General features: G+C 57.4%; 1 protein-coding gene across 4 annotated transcripts in view; it reads left to right on the top strand.

Annotated features, from left to right (window-relative positions):
- The window catches only part of SIN3B (SIN3 transcription regulator family member B), a 36003-nt gene that overhangs the window by 15693 nt on the left and 3808 nt on the right, over positions 1–16502 (top strand). For 3 of the 4 annotated variants that reach the window (XM_045778423.2, XM_087867186.1, XM_087867185.1), the window contains 10 exons: positions 1431–1553; positions 2661–2750; positions 3192–3310; positions 7359–7566; positions 8398–8514; positions 9637–9875; positions 10619–10802; positions 12990–13593; positions 13784–13953; positions 16219–16392. In XM_045778423.2, coding sequence (XP_045634379.2) covers positions 1431–1553; positions 2661–2750; positions 3192–3310; positions 7359–7566; positions 8398–8514; positions 9637–9875; positions 10619–10802; positions 12990–13593; positions 13784–13953; positions 16219–16392 — 2028 coding nt within the window. The remainder of the gene's footprint in view (positions 1–1430; positions 1554–2660; positions 2751–3191; positions 3311–7358; positions 7567–8397; positions 8515–9636; positions 9876–10618; positions 10803–12989; positions 13594–13783; positions 13954–16218; positions 16393–16502) is intronic. The other variant, XM_045778424.2, reaches the window with a different exon arrangement.

Here is a 16502-nt window from a genome sequence, read left to right as displayed (position 1 = left end):
TGGCTGGGCCGCAGTGGGTCTGTCTCCCTGGGAGGCCCCTGGTCCACTCAGCACCTCACGGTGCCACCTGGCCGCCTCCTTTACGGGTTGGTGCCTGCACCTGTTCCGGCATCTACAAAATGGAATAGTTGAAAGTGTTTCCACTTAAGGTTCTTAGAGTAGCTCTGAATCTTCAGAAGACTGTTCTCCAGAGAAGCATAATCCCCTAAGGGCCAGGTTTTGCATATAGTTAAATGATAGGTCTTTAATATTACCATTGTAATTATTATCATAAAAATCATGCCCGTTCATGAGAAAATCAAGCACTAGTTAGGACATTAGGTGTGAAAAGTAAACTTCCCCTTGTCTCAGTTTCCTGGTTGCTCTCTTCAGAGTTCAGGTACTCTCAAGTGTCTTATACCATGTATTTTTCTAGAAATTTCCTACACAGGGACAAACAAGTGTTTATCCTTTAAGAAAAGCTAAATGGTATCCTGTTTATTCTGCTCCTTGGGTTTTTTTCTTGTTCCTTAAGAATGTATCAGGTATGCCTGTCCCCAGCAGGGGGGCAGAGGACACAGACACAGAGCTAGCTCGCTGGTATCTGGTAGTTCTGGCTGTTTTGCTTGGATACACCACGACTTACCCAGCCCACACCTCAGGCCAGCAGTACTCCCTTCAGGTGGCATCTCCACATCCCAGGTCCGGTGGTGGGGTGACTTGCGAGGTACCTCCCTGGCCCAGCACACATCTTGCAGAGAACCCAAGGTCTGTCTGTCTTCCCCGTGTCTGCTCAGCTTTCTGGCACATTCGCATAAATGCCAGTCCTGAACTGTTCATCCAGAACCGTTCCTCATAAATATTGCCAACACCCTGCGGATACCCCACTTGTGATGGCCGTTCCTGTCTGAAGCGTAGAGCCTGGGAGGACCAGTGAGGGAGGATGACAGTCCTCAAGACCTGTTTTTCCATTCGTAGAAAAGAACACAGACTTGGCTGGAAGGCCCGCCAAGGGACCTGGTGGCCGTCGGCTGTTTCTTGCTGCCAGGGCTTTGTGCCTTTCAGTCCCCTGCCTGAAATGCTTTCTGTGGGGCATGCAAGCATGCAGGTGGACTCCTGTTGTCAGTGGTGTGTCGGGTGAGCCTACACACCAAAGCCCAACGCTGGTGTCTCCCTACTGTGCCCTCCTTCCCTAGCAGGACCCTCATCCGTCGCGGCCTTCTGTGCGCCTTCTCCCACCTTCACGAGGTTAAGATTATGATAATCTGGGTACGCCGGTCTCTCCCCTGGTAAACACGGACATCTCAGGAGCTAGAGTCTCCTCGCGTGCAGACGGGGGCCGTGGGCTGAGCCCGAGTTGGTTCCACACACCCACACACACCAAGAGCGCGTACTGAGGGGCCCAGCTGTATCTCTCCAGCACGAATCACTGCCCGGGTTTGTGTTCTTAGTTCACAGGAAATGGGCCCTGTGAAATGAACAGTGTCCAGAAGAGTGAGCATGAGAAGAATCTGGAACACAGCAAAAAGCGCTCTCGGCCCTCACTCCTCCGTCCGGTGTCCGCACCAGCCAAGGTAACCATCAGCTGTGCGCATAGATACCCGCCTACACAGACACCCAGCAACCTGGCCCTCCCTGTAGACGACCTAGGGAGCGATGGCAGAGGCTCTAAGCCGCAGGCCCGGGGCATGCGCGGAGTCTGGACCCTGGACTCACTGGAATTCACCAGCCGTGGGACCTTAGGAGGTCGGCTCACCTCTAAGGTGGCTGTTCACCCATTACCCGTGGCTCACAGGATTGTTATGAGAAGCGTTACCTCTTCCTGTGGAAACAGGAGGTACTGCCAGGTCCACTCCATGGTGGCTCTTTCATGGGCAGGGCCACCGTGTGCAGTTGTGCAGGTCGGTCACTGCACAAGGAGCACTGTTGAAGGGTGAGAGGGGCTGAGATCCAGCTCCTGCTGCACTCATCACCCATCCTGGTGATTGTCTAATTCCATCGTTTTTTGTGTGTTTACTAGTTGGCTTTCTGCTGTAGGGAAGAGCTTTTCCTTCGTTTCCCTTTATTGGGTTACCTACATCAACAGGGACTCCGGGTTGTAATCCGTGACTTTTATTGTTCATCTTGGCATCTAAACTGTCTCAGATTTGGCTGGTGGGACCCTTTCCAGCTGGCTTCTGTGTCCTCTAGACATATCGCCACATTGGGAGATGGTTTTGTAGGGTCCTCGATGCCCCAAGAGTATAGCCAGTTCTGGTCTAAGTCCAGCTTAGAGACAAAAGTGTCACAGAGATTAAAGCCCAGGCTTCTCTAGGATCATCTTGTCTTCTTTCTGTCCCCTTGCCACCACCATCACAGCCACAGGACAAAACAGGCAGGCGAGAGGTCTCTGATACTGCATCCAGGGGTACATCTCCCTTGCTATTCCAATTTTGTGATACTCCTGCCTGTTACCAAAAGCCCTAAACTGCCGAAATTTAGAGCCCCAATCGTGGGTGGAACAGCTGTGACTGTCACCCTTCACTAGGCCGCGGAGGCTGAGGTGGGTGGTCCTGAGATTTCCTCCACAGGGGTCCCGGGCAGACCCCATCCAGCCCCTCGTGACAGCTGCTGTCAGGAGAGCTCATCATCGGCGACGTTGTGACTCTGACAAAGTCACAGCACGGAATTTCTCTCCACAGAAGAAAATGAAACTCCGAGGTACCAAAGACCTGTCCATCGCTGCCGTGGGGAAGTATGGCACTCTGCAGGAGTTTTCCTTCTTTGACAAGGTGAGCTGTCGAGGCCAGCCTCACCCAGCTCGGGTGTGCGGGACGGGAGCCCCTGGAAAGGGTGCCGGTAGGGTGGGCAGCGGCTGGGGCAGGCTGGGGAGAAGGGCTGGCACCCAGCTTGCACGGTGGGAGGCGGTGCGGGCAGGAGGCGGCGGAGCTCGGAGCGCACGCAGGTTTGAAGACACACATTGGCCTCCCCGAAGCTGTGTGGCTTTTCGAAAGCCAGGGTCGGTGGCAGGAGCCAGGAAGTTGGTCCCGTGCACATACCCTCCAAGCTAAGAATTAGTTGTCTGGAGACCCTTGTCCTGCCGGCCACATCCTGTCACTTGAGAGCACGTGCATCGGTGGCTCCTTGTTCACCTAGTGATGTCTGAGCCAAAGGGTGGGGGGAGTGCAGGTCAGCCTGGCCCTCCAGGGCCCCCTCGTTCCCTCTCCCCGCAGGTTCGCAGGGTGCTGAAGAGCCAGGAGGTCTACGAGAACTTCCTCCGCTGCATCGCGCTCTTCAACCAGGAGCTCGTGTCCGGCTCCGAGCTCCTCCAGCTCGTCAGCCCATTTCTGGGGTGAGTGACACTTCCCACACGGGTGTGTGTCCATAAACTGTCCACCCTTCTGTTGCTTGTCGCTTTCGGAAAACGGTAAATGCTTTCTTTGATTTTCGTTTGTAAGTCGCCATGGTGGCGGAGGTCGTTCTAGATTAAGCCGCAGTAGAGTGAGAAAGAACACAGGCCCTGGGCTCTTCTCCCACCGTGACAACCAGGATGCTGACACTTGCACAATCCACCCGTCCTGTCGGGTTTTCCTGGTGCGTGCGTGTGCGTGGGTGTGCGTGCGTGGGTGTATAGCTCCATCACCTGAGAAGGTTCCTGTGTCACCACAACAGTCAAGAGACCGAGCGGCTTCAGAACCACAGGGATGCTTGTGTTGACCTGTGATACCCACACCCACGTCCCTCGTCCGCCCCACCCCAGTCTCAGCCGCACACCCCCGGCAAGCCCCTAACCTGCGTGACAGAAGTGTTCTGTAGCTGGAATTACACAGTACACAACCTCTGGGGATTGGGTTTTCTTCACCCAGCCTAATCCTCTAGAGATGCACTTGATGCGTGCTTTTAAAAATTCTGCCAATCAGAAATTGCCAGGAGGAAGGAAATGGCCACTCGGCACCCCTGCTGGCCAGAGAGAAGCCCTGTTCACGGGGCCAGCGGGCCGCTTCCAGCACAGGCTGCCGAGTGGGGCAGACCCTGCGGGCTGGGCGGCCGCCGGGAGGACAGAGGTTTTCTAGGAGGCGAAGGCTCGTGCCGGGGGCACTTTAGGAGCGGAGTGGGCCGGCCCAGCATCGCCCCTGCTCGTCAGCTCTGTCGCATCGGGCGAGTTCCGTAGACAGTCTGAGTCTCCGTGTTCCTGTGATGAAACGGGGATGTCTAGAGGCAGCACGCGCGGTTTCAGAGCGCTCCACGGGGGCCGTACACGTACGACCTGTGAACCGGCGTCTGGAACGCGGCGAGTGCACATTATACAATGACTGTAGCAGCTTCGTTAGCCCTCACGTCCTCCCCAGGGACAGCTGCGTCCTGAGCCCTTTACTGTTAATTTGAAAAAGTTTTTTAACTTTTCTTTTTAAATATAAAATAAAGCACAGATCCAGGAAACCTCATGATGGGTGACTTGATGAGTCATTTTTAGGCAAAGCCCCTTGTACCACCCAAGTCACACACGGACCTTCGCCGGCCCCCCGGAGCCCCTCCCTGTGCCATCCCATCATGCTCCCCCAAACGTATCACCTGGGAGCGAGCGCCTCCCTACACTAAGGGTGGCGCGGGTCCTGTCAAGCTCACGGCTCACTCCTGCCTCCTCGTCTGGGTTTCATTTTAGGACGCATCTGGGAGTCTCTCCCCACTTGACTCCCTGCCGTTTCTGTGGTGGCAGCCCCGCACCTGCAGTCCCATCCTCCACGTCCCTCTGTCCACCAGGAGGCAGTGGCATCCACGTTCTGTGGTTCATTCACGGATTTATGCGTGCAGTGGGGGTGCAAAAGAGAGAACCTCAACAGTATTATTCACCTTTTGGCGGCCCAGGGTAGATGCTTGATTTCTTCCTTTATCACAATGGTTGGATGATGAGTCATATTCCTGTCCTATCAGGACCAATCAGGGACCAATTCTTTTTTTCTTTCCTTTTTTTAAAGCATCCTACGGGCTCATAGACACATTTGATGTGTTTCAATATATTTCTTATTTTTTTAAAGATGTATTTATTTTAAAGAGAGAGCCTGAGTGGGAGGGCCAGAGGGAGAGGGAGAGAGACTCAAGCAGACTCCCCGCTGAGCGTGGAGCCCGACACAGGGCTCGATCCCCCGACCCCAAGATCACAATCCGAGCCGAAACCAAGAGTCCGATGCCTGACGAACTGCGCCACCCAGGCGCCCCCGTTTTAGTATTTTAAAGACGAGGAGGCTGAGGCCCAGAGTGAAAACGTCCCCCTTTCCTCAGAGAGCTTGCCGTGGTGACGGGTGGGTCTAGGGTGGCTCTGCCTAGAAGCAGCTGGCCCTTCGCCCCTCCTCTGCCCTCCGGGCGTGATGCTGTCAGGCTGGGCTGCAGCATCCTTTTTTTTTTTTGAATTCGGTACTTCTTGGGTGTGTTTCCATGTGAGTTGTGAGTCGACATGATCGTTGGTGGCGACTGCGCACTGTTCCCTCACTTGTACGAATCAGGGTTTTCTCAGCAGGGCCCGTAACGAAGGACGTCTGTCTCCAGTCTCTATAGTCAGTGCTAAGGTCACGCTCCATAGGTTGGGATACTCGGAGGTCAAGTTAGGGTCGTCAGGCAGTGCTTCCTAAGGTCCTGAGAGGGTGCACACGTCACGGTGACCTTTTCACTTGGGTTCGCTTTCCCAGGCTGCTGAAGATCCCTGGCCCAGAGCGGGATGGCGCTGTTACACACCCTCGGCTAAAGCGTGGCTGGCTTTTTCTATGGGCTTGGATTGCACGCTCACTCCCGCGGCAGTGTGTCTGGGAGCTCAGAATCCAGTGCTCTGGCTCTGGGTCCCAGCTGGGGAGGGGATGCTGTTGCTGGAAGGATGAAGTGCTGTGGCGGGTGAGGGGCCTGTGGCGGCCTGTGCCGGGCAGGTTGCCCAGTTGGGTGGGTCACCAGCCCCAAGTCCGAATTGGGACCCTGCCACCTACCAGCAGCACGAGAGTTTCTTTGTTTGCAAAATGGCCAAACCTACCTCCTGCCATTGTCGGAGTGGGAGGGTAGGATTAAGGGAGAAGAATAAAGGAGCTCAAAATTGGAGGTGCTGAGCAGGGGGGCAGTGTCGGGTGGGGGTCCGCTGTTCCTAGTTCCACGTGCAGAGAGCAGCGTTGGGGGAGGCCCACGGGGGTGTGCAGCAAAGAACTACAACGGGCTGTGCTCGCTCGCCTTGCTGTCACGTCTGGCTGGGCTAGCGATCACCTCCACAAGACCTCCCTCGTGTTGTGAGCCTCGGCCTGGGTTTGCACGCCCAGGGGCAGCCAGGCACGGGGGGCCCAGAGATCTGCCACCTGCTGACGGCACAGCGGGAGTTGGGCCTGGCGTGGGCTGTGTCAGAGTGACAGTTCCCCCTTCAGAGAGCTTTCACGTTGGCGTTTATCACGGCTGCAACGTTAGATGTCCTTTGCACGGGTTTTGTTGATGTCTTCCCTCTCCAAGTTTCCGTTTGCTCGTGGGTTTTCCTTGTGAGTGGAGTTGGCACGGGGTCCCTACAGCGGGGCTCAGTGGATGGCCATGTCAGGAGGGGAGTGTGTGGTTCACAAAGGGAGCTGCGGGAGGCAGGATTGCCGTGCCACGTGTCAGAGTTACTGCATCCTTGCGGTAGGATTTTTTTTTTTAAGATTGTTTTAAGTAGTCTCTACACCCAGTGTGGGGCTTGAAGTCATAACCCCAAAATCAAGAGCCGCATGCATGCTCCACCAACTGAGCCAGCTAGGCGCCCCCGGTAGGGTTTGATACTCATTTAATCACAAATTCAGGTGACATTGGGGGCCAGTTGTATTAAAACCTTCCCATTGCTTGGCCGTTACATCATGACTTGCGTGATCATGTCTGTGGAGGGTTTCCTGGGAAAGGATCTCAGGTAAGAAGACTCTGGAGCGAGAGTTGGCAGACTTTATCTGTCAGGGGCCAAGGAGCAGTACTACTGAACTCTGGTATTGTTGTGCAAAACCAGCCACAGGCAGTACTAAGCAAATGGACACAATGGTGTACCAATAAAACTTTATATGCAAGGACAGGCGTGGACAGGTTGCCAGTAGTTTACCAAGCCCTGGCCTGCTGCCCGGCCTTTTCCAGTTAAAGAACATCACTAACCCCAGCTTCTGCCAGTCTGAATTGTCTATTCCAGCATGTTTCAAGGCTCTCCTGTTAGTGTTGGGACCTGGCTGGTGACAGGGGCGGGAGGCAGATTGACTCACACATTTGAGGGCATTACATACATCCTGATGCTTGGTTCCACCTCTCGCCCCTCCTCTCTAACCACTATTAGCAGGCGTCTACAGGAAGCCATTCTAAAATTGCTAGGTCCCTCCCAGAAAGCCCCAGGGAAGCCAACTTACTGTTTGTCTTTATTTCTGAAGGAAATTTCCAGAACTCTTTGCACAGTTCAAGTCCTTCCTGGGGGTGAAAGAGCTGTCATTCGCCCCACCCATGAGCGACCGATCCGGGGACGGAATAAGCCGGGAAATCGACTACGCATCTTGCAAGCGCATTGGATCCAGCTACCGAGCGCTCCCCAAAACCTACCAGCAGCCCAAGTGCAGTGGGAGGACGGCCATCTGCAAAGAGGTAGTGCTCCCTGGCGGCTCGTGTCGGCTTACGTGATGCGTCACCCCCCACGCTGCACAAACACCCATCACCCCCATGGTTTACATGAAAGAACTGAGCATCGACCCCCCTAAATATTGAATGATGGGTGGTGCTGGGATGCGGCCAGACAAAATGCCTGAGCTGAGACAATGGTTCCTTTCCCTGCCGGCAGCTTTGGTAAACCGCAGAGCACATGGCATTGGCTTCGGCTTTGGCGTATTCCTCCATTTAGATTTACATGTATTTCTGCCAGGACCCTGCCCTGTCCCAGGTTCCCTGCCCTGGGTATGTCTCCGTTTAGCCCGACCATCAAATACTTTTTTCAGGTTAGTAGACAGGCTGTTACTCTGTTTCTAGAATTCAAGAGTGCTTGCTGGATTTCAGGATATCTAGTCCAGGGGCAGCAAACTAAAATCCAGCCCTATGCCTGCGTTTGTAAATAAAGTTTTATCGGCACATAGACGTGCGCATTCATTTACGTAGAGCCTGTGGCTGCTCTGGCAGGACAGAGGCAGAGTCGAGTCGTCCTGATGGATGGGCTGGCCCGCAAAACCTAAAATATTTGTTCTCTGGCCCTTTACAGAGAACGTTTGCCAACCCCTGAAATAGTACGATTTGTTTACTTGACCACAGTCCTGTTTTCTCTTAAAACCACTTTAAAATTAAGGTTGCCATCTGTATGAGAAGGTACTTTCCTATAAAATCCAGATTATATTGCTTGTCTCTGTATCGTTTATGCTGTACGGCACAGTATACGGTCCTGGCCACCGAGGCCTACCGCACTGGTCACAGCGTTTCCTCTCGGTGCAGGTGCTGAACGACACTTGGGTCTCCTTCCCCTCTTGGTCAGAGGACTCCACTTTCGTCAGCTCCAAGAAGACGCCCTACGAAGAGCAGCTGCACCGCTGTGAGGACGAGCGTTTCGAGGTGTGTGTGCTGGTGTTGCTGAGATCGGGGAGCCGTTGGGTGCAAGCCTGTCCCCGCTTCTCTACTTTAGTCTGTCCTTCTCCCTCTCCCCCCACCCCAGGGGCAGTGGGGGGGGCGGGGGGCGGAGGGCGTATCCGGATCCTCTCCACCCTCCCACCCTCTTCAAGTCTCTTTTGCAGTATCCGAGATTCCAGCACTTTCCAGCAGGGGGCAGCACCCAAAAGTGTCCCTTTTCTGCCTTGCTGGCCTCCAGGCTGGGTAGGCAATGGTGCTGTTTCTGTCTTAAGTATATTTATTTATTTAAATTAAATCAATTAACTCAAGTTACCTTAATTTTTTTCATCAGAGTGCTTATTGAAATCGTTGTATATTTACATGCAGCAAGTGATCCCGGCGACCCTTGTCCCAGTGGTCATAGCTTGTAAAGTTGCAGGCACAGTGTCCCAGCCAGGAGGTTGCCAGTGACACACCCCGAGATCTTATTCACGTCTCCACAGTTGAACTTGTGTTTGTGTGTGTGGTGTATACGTGTGCACCTGGGTATTCTCCACCACCACTAAGATACTCCACTGCTCCCCCACCCCTGGGATCCCTTGTGCCGCCCTTGACGGCCCTCCCTGCCTCCCTCCCCACCCCACCCCATGCCTGATCCCTGGCAGCCACGCTGTCCTCCAGCTCTGTCACTCTGTCGTGAGTGGAATCACAGTGCGTTCCCTTTGGGGATTGGCTCCCCATCAGCACGTGCCCTGAGAGCACTCCCTTTTTATTGCCGTTGATGCCCACGAAGTGGGCCAGCCCGGGGCCCGTTTCCCTCCTCAGATGGGGCCACCCTTCTAGCCGCTGGATGTTCGTGCAGGGGTGAGGAGCCCACGAGTCTTGTTTTGTGGGTGCCTGGCTCACACCATTGCCGGGGTCGGACCCCAGCCCCTTAACCAACCGTGCTTGCTCTGGGCCCCTGGAGCCGCCTCAGGGCCACCACGGCCTGGCGTCCGTCATCCCCGCCCAGAGACACAGAAGTTGATCGGTTCTGTCCGCGCATCTCTTCTGCCAACCCAAGCTGGTCCCCGGGGTCCCAGGGCCCTGCTGCCCCCCGACAGCCGACCCCTGCCTTCCTTTCCATAGTTAGATGTCGTCCTGGAGACCAACCTGGCCACGATCCGCGTGTTGGAAAGTGTGCAGAAGAAGCTGTCCCGGATGGCGCCTGAAGACCAGGAGAAGTTCCGGCTGGACGACTGTCTGGGGGGCACGTCGGAGGTGATCCAGCGCCGCGCCATCCACCGTATCTACGGCGACAAGGCTCCAGAGATCATTGAGAGCCTCAAGAAAAACCCCGTCACTGCCGTCCCTGTCGTCCTGAAAAGGTGTGCTCCAGATTCTCGCTGCTCCGCCTGCTGCAGGCTGTCCCCGTGGAGCTCATTAGTGCTGTTTGTCACCAGTGTGAAGGGGGGCGGGGAGCTCCCCGGGGCCTCGGGCTGGCTTAGTGCGGTTTCCAATCTTTCTTCGTCACCCCGTTCTACTCCTGAGAGAAAAACACAACTGCACAGTTGTCTGTGTCTTTCTGGAACTTTCCACCACGCACGTAATCATATCCAAACATGAAATGTAACTATTTTAAAGCACAAACAGGATCGTTCTGTGGCACAGCTTGCCTTTTACTTAGCGGTGCATTTTAGGAACTTTTTTGTGCTGGTGAACAGGTATTAATTAAGTGGCTGCCGTTGACCACGTGCTGTGCTCAGCCCTGGGGTTGCAGAGCCCAGCCAGGCTGACACAGTCTCTTCTCGTGGGGCTTGCAGTCACGCGAGTGAGCCCGGTGGTTGATCCAGCACCCACCCAGAGTGTGGTCAGTGCCATGGGCCAGGGCAGGGAGGAGGTGCTGGGGCAGCGATGTTTGAGAAACTAAAACCAGCCACGTTGGTTCTGCAGAACCGTTGCTCCCTCCCGTCTTCTTCAGCACGGAACCCGCGGCCCAGGCCAGGAGCCGGCTGCCCTGAGTGTGGGACACTCGGCTGGGCCCGTGGGTGGATGACAGGCTGCCCGTGCAGCAGGGATGACGGGTGGGTGCCCGGGGTTGTCCCCATGCTGAGCCCCTCTGACCCCACAGGCTGAAGGCCAAGGAGGAGGAGTGGCGGGAGGCCCAGCAGGGCTTCAACAAGATCTGGCGGGAGCAGTATGAGAAGGCCTATCTCAAGTCCCTGGACCATCAGGCTGTAAACTTCAAACAGAACGACACCAAGGCCCTTCGCTCCAAGAGCCTACTCAATGAGATCGAGAGTGTCTACGACGAGGTGAGGCTCTCTGCCCAGGGCTGCGCGGGCAAGGGGTCCTGGCTCTGCTTCTGGCTCTCCCAGTCTCGGGCGGGCTGCCAGCTCTCTGCCTCTGTTTCCCTAGCATCCCTCTTGCAGGGCTCTGTGGGGGTGGAAGGGATGTTTCTGTGGCACTCAGCGGGTCCAGGGGGAGGATTGTGGCGGCTCTGCTGTGGCTAGAAAAGGGCTCTCCCCTCCCCTGCCTCCTTCCCTCCCACTTACCCCTGGGTAAGTCACTGTCCTTCAGGTGACTTCAGCTGTCCTTTCTCTGCTGCCAGCTGTGTGCCCGGCACAGGTAGACCCTGAGAAGGAACATTCCATCTGACCCTTAGTCACAGACCTTATTTTAGCAGTGATGAAACTGAGGCACGAGAGGTGGCCACTTGCCAAGGCCAGTCGCGGGAGACCAGGGCTCCGGGCTCTAGGCCTCTGCCTCTAGCCGCTGCCCTGGGCCTTCTTGCCAGCTTCGGCACAGTCAGGCTTGTGGGGCCTGAACCACAGAACTAAGCCAGAGCTGGGTCTAGACTTCGAGCATTTAGGCATCGAAAAACACGTGCAGGGGCGCCTGGGTGGCACAGCGGTTAAGCGTCTGCCTTCAGCTCAGGGCGTGATCCCGGCGATCTGGGATCGAGCCCCACATCAGGCTCTTCTGCCATGAGCCTGCTTCTTCCTCTCCCACTCCCCTGCTTGTGTTCCCTCTCTCGCTGGCTGTCTCTATCTCTGTTGAATGAATAAAATAAAATCTTTAAAAAAAAAAAAAAGAAAGAAAAAGAAAAACACGTGCAGGGAGTGAGTTACTTGCAAGAGCCTGTGATGGAAGCCCCTTCCCTCCTGCCTCCCTGCCCTGGGCAACTGTCAGCCCACAGGGCCCACCTGCAGCTAGTCCGCTTTCCTCGCTTGACTCCTCGAGTCGGTGGTCCAGGCTTGAGAGCGCCACCCCCACTCCCCCCAGCAGCATCTGTGGGACAGCATCAGAAAGAATGGATGAGGTGACCGGTGAGGCCCACCACAGTCACCACTGAGTTCCTTCACTCTTTCCCTGAGGGCTGGGGGAAAGGGGTACAGCACTGTTTGGGGCCAGAAGTCAGCCCACCAGCCTCGAGGGCTCTGCATGTGCAAGCCCTTCGTGCATTAGGGAAGTCCGCCCTCACTGTTGGGGGTTAGCAGAGCACAGTTCTGTATCCCATGCATCGGAACTGGCTCCAAGGAAAGCACTTACAAAGATTTTTGAGGATGTTTGTGGCACAGATGAGATGGGGACTCACAAAGCTGTAGGAGAAGGGAAGTCACGCCAGAGCCAGGAGCCAGGCACAGCCGCTCTCAGGCCTCCCCGCCAGCGGGGGAAGGAGATCTGGGGCTGCGGCAGAATTCAGCGTCACTGAGGGAGCACGACCTCTAGTGGAAAGAAACAGGAGTCGCCCACCCCAGAAAGCCGAGGCCCTGGCACTGCACCTGTTTTCTGTCGGTCATGCCTTCTGTGGCTGTTCGAGGAGCCCCCTCAGTGCTGTACCCTGGGCTGGTCACCTAGAGATGAGGGAGACCCAGCCCTGCCCCCAGGAGCCCTCCCCCTGCAGGGACAGCATCCACGCTCACTTTTCTGAGAGCCAGGGTGTGTGTCGGCCTCCGTGCCTGGTGGCTGGGGATTGGTGCCACCCGGGAGAGAACGTTGTCGGGCCTGACCTCAGCAGGCAGTTCAGGGTAGTCTGGAGGGAGTGTGATCGTGTACCAGTTCGCAGGAAGCAAAGTCATGAGCTGGATAAAGACTGAGGAGCAGCTGTGGTTTTCCAGGGCCAAAGAGCAGAGGGCACGTGCAAAGGTCCTGCACACAGCAGGAAGGAGCTCAGCCCCCTGAAACATTGAAAGAGGCCAGGTGGGTGGGGGGGGCTGTAGGATGACATGCCAGGGCCTGGGGTCCTGTCATTAGCAGTGCAGGAAGGCCTAGGGGGCTGTGATAGGGCTGACCATACTCCTGTAGGTCAAATCACTCCAGACCCAGAGAGACAATGGTTGGAGTGGGCTGGTGACCGGGACCGGGCAGGTGGGAGGTGCTGGGCTGCACCCGGACCAGAGTGTGATGCCTTTAGAGCCTCTGGCCCTGAGCCCCCCCCCCCCCATCTTGGACTTGTCCCAGCTGGTCTCTTCCTGCCTAACGGCCCCCTGTCCCCCCAGCACCAGGAGCAGCACTCCGAGGGCCGTAGCGCCCCCTCCAGCGAGCCGCACCTCATCTTCGTGTACGAGGACAGGCAGATCCTAGAGGACGCAGCCGCCCTCATCAGCTACTACGTGAAGCGGCAGCCGGCCATCCAGAAGGAAGACCAGGGCACCATCCACCAGCTGGTGCACCAGTTCGTGCCCAGCCTCTTCTTCTCCCAGCAGCTGGAGCTGGGGGCGTCCGAGGACTCCGCCGACGAGGGCAGGGGGAGCCCCCAGGGGCAGAGCACCGAGCCCGGGGACCGCAAGAAGCCGGCGCCCGGGCCGCAGAGCAGCCCCCCGGAGGAGAAGGGGGCCAGGGGCGAGGCGCCGGCCTCCGAGCAGCCGCCCCAGCAGCCCAAGCCCCTGGACGACGTGTACAGCCTGTTCTTCGCCAACAACAACTGGTACTTCTTCCTACGCCTGCACCAGACGCTGTGCTCCCGCCTGCTCAGGATCTACCGGCAGGCGCAGAAGCAGCTCCTGGAGCACCGCGCCGAGAAGGACAGGGAGAAGCTGCTGTGCGACGGCCGCCGCGAGAGGGGCAGCGACCCTGCCATGGAGCTGCGGCTGAAGCAGCCAAGTAAGGCCTGGGCCCCAGGGGGACGCACGGGTGCTCCCCTCCGCCGGCCGGCCGGGGCCACCGTCCCGGAGCCTCGGGCCGCCCTCAGGACGCCTGTGGCGGGAGGCAGCGTGCTGCGGGGATTCGGAGTCACCCTGCTGCGGGCCACACATGTCTCTGGCCCCGGGTGACCGCCGTCCCCGCCCTTCAGGTGAGGTGGAGCTGGAGGAGTACTACCCAGCCTTCCTGGACATGGTGCGGAGCCTGCTGGAGGGCAGCATCGACCCCACGCAGTACGAGGACACGCTGCGGGAGATGTTCACCATCCACGCCTACGTGGGCTTCACCATGGACAAGCTGGTGCAGAGCATCGCCAGGCAGGTGAGCGCGGGGCAGGTGAGCAAGGGCAGGTGAGCCCAGGCAGGTGGGCACTGAGGCAGGCGAGCGCGGGCAGGTGAGCAGCCAGGCAGGTGGGCACGGGGCAGGTGAGCGCGGGCAGGTGAGCAGCCAGGCAGGTGGGCACGGGGCAGGTGAGCGCCAGCAGGTGAGCGCGGGCAGGTGAGCACCGGGGCAGGTGAGCGGCCCGGGCCAGGCAGTGAGCAGGGTGGCAGGAGGCCTCTAGCGCCTCCAGGAGAGGCCCTGCCCGCCCCTCCTTCATTCCATGCTGTGCGGTCCGCCCCGGGGTCAGCACCTTTCTTCTGTTCTTTTAATTGAAGTAGAATTCCTATATCACAAAATTCACCATTTTCAAGTGAACAGTTCAGTGGAGTTTAGTGCTTTCACAATGTCATGCAGACACCACCTGTATCTAGTTCCAGAACCTTTCCGTCGCCCCGGAGGAGCCCCCGTCCCCACGAGCAGTCACCCCCGCATTCTCCTCCCCCAGCCCCGGGCAGCCACCAATCTGTCCTTCGTCTTAGGGATTTGTCTGTTCTGGATGTGTCGTGTAAATGGAATCATACAGCGTGTGCCTTTGTGTCCGGCTTCTCTCGAGCTCAGTACACTGTTCTCCAGGTTCATCCACGTCTAGCCTGTGTCAGAAGTGCGTTGCTTTCTCTGGCCGACTCCCCCGCCATCGTGTGACTGGACCACATTGGTTCATCCACTCTTCTGGCGATTGTACAGGACTCCTTTGACTCCTCGTCGACGCACCTTTCTTGAGGTAGCGGCACGTGAGGAACCGTAGGCCGCTCCTCCTGGAGGGAGGCTACTGGCCAGTTATCCGCATCGCTGAGGATAGCAAAACGTCCCCCAGCTGCATGTCAGCAAGAGGAAATCAGGAACGTGAATCAGACACATTATTATAAAGAGCAAAACCCCCGATGAGGCAAATGTGGTTTTGGGACGCAAGTCCTGCTCAGTGGCCACCAAAGTCGTTATTGTTCAACTTGGTTTCCTATTTATCCAGGAAGTCTATTCGCCATAAAGCAAAAAGCTGAGTAAAGAGTAGCATCCTCACCCTCCCACCCAGATACAGTTGCTAGAAGTGGCATTTCTTTTCAGACTTCACAAACTTCTCATCGAGGCAGACATACACAGAAGCGTGCCCCAAAGCTGAGCGTGCCGCTCGGTCTTGCCGGACAGCCCCGGCCCTCCCCACGGGCAGGCACCCACCTGCTCTCTGGCCGTTACGGGGCTGGGCATGCGTCCCGGGGCTGGGCGTCCAGTCTGCCCCCGGTGGGCCCCCGTTCTGGGGACAGCGGCCTCGTCTGTAGCACCCAAAAGGGTTGGACCAGATCGGACATTGATGAATGTTTTTGGTTTTTTTTTAATTAATTCCCCTTCATCCCATCAAGATGGGATGGACATGGACAGATGTCTTCTATAGTACTCGCTTTTTTAAAAAAAGAAAAGGAGGAACAAAAATGAAGGTAGCTGAAGCCCTGGTAGGGCCAGGATCCCCCCGCCCCCCGAGCTCCCCGCTTTCCAGCAGGCTGATGCTCACGGGGCCCTCTGCACCGCCGTCGGCAGCCTGCGGGGCCCTGTGGGCGCTCTTTGCCTCACGTTCCCTGTTTGATTAGCATTTCTTTTCCGTAGCAGCGGCCGGTGTTTACTGGGATCTTGCCGTGTGCCCGGCACCATGTGAGATTTACGTGTGGCCACACGTTGTATCCATTCAAAGCAGCGCGCGGGGAGGGCCCCGAGGCCCCAAGATTGCAGGAGCCCGTCCGGGGCCGCGGCTGGTACCCAGGGGCGCCGACTCCCGCCTGCTCAGCCTGACCCCGCCGCCCGGCTGCTTCCCTTACTCCTGTCTTCCTACACCTGCGGGTTTCAGGCACGCTTGTAGGGGCTCAAGAATTAACTGTTTGTAGCAGAAGACCCGGGAAATTACTTGCCACAGCACCACCGTTAGATAATCCCATCCCCGGTTTGGCACGTAGCCTTCGCTATTTTTTCTGTGTGTTCCACACACCCAAGCAGGGCCTGCTGGTCCGGTCCAGTCTGCTGTGCTCTGGGCTGGTTTTTGATCGGGTCCGCACCCAGCGCCCGGCTGCCCAGCACAACCCTGTGGACCCTGGCCTTGAGGCCCGCCTCGTGGACTCGGCTCACCTCCTCTGTGGGCGAGGTGCCCGGGGCGGCAGCTGTGCCTCACCCCTCCCCGGGGGGTGCGCACGCCGGCCACCCACTGGCTCTCCCTCCTCCCAGCTGCACCACCTCGTGAGCGACGACGTCTGTCTGAAGGTGGTGGAGCTCTACCTGAACGAGAAGAAGCGGGGTGCCGCGGGGGGGAACCTGTCCTCCCGCTGCGTCCGCGCCGCCAGGGAGACCAGCTACCAGTGGAAGGCCGAGCGCTGCATGGCAGACGAGAACTGCTTCAAGGTAAGGGGGGCCGCAGCCTGCCCCACATGAGGCCGGGGCTGCGCGGAGGGCGCCCACAGCGGGGGAGGACCGGCGGCTTTGCTCGGGCGCGGGAGGCAGGCTGGGGCTGG

The sequence above is a fragment of the Ursus americanus genome, chromosome 14 (assembly GCF_024610735.1).
Source record: "Ursus americanus isolate L20-20 chromosome 14, mUrsAme1.1.p, whole genome shotgun sequence".
NCBI classification, from domain to species: Eukaryota; Metazoa; Chordata; class Mammalia; order Carnivora; family Ursidae; genus Ursus; species Ursus americanus.
This window is presented reverse-complemented; position numbering and strand designations above follow the sequence as displayed.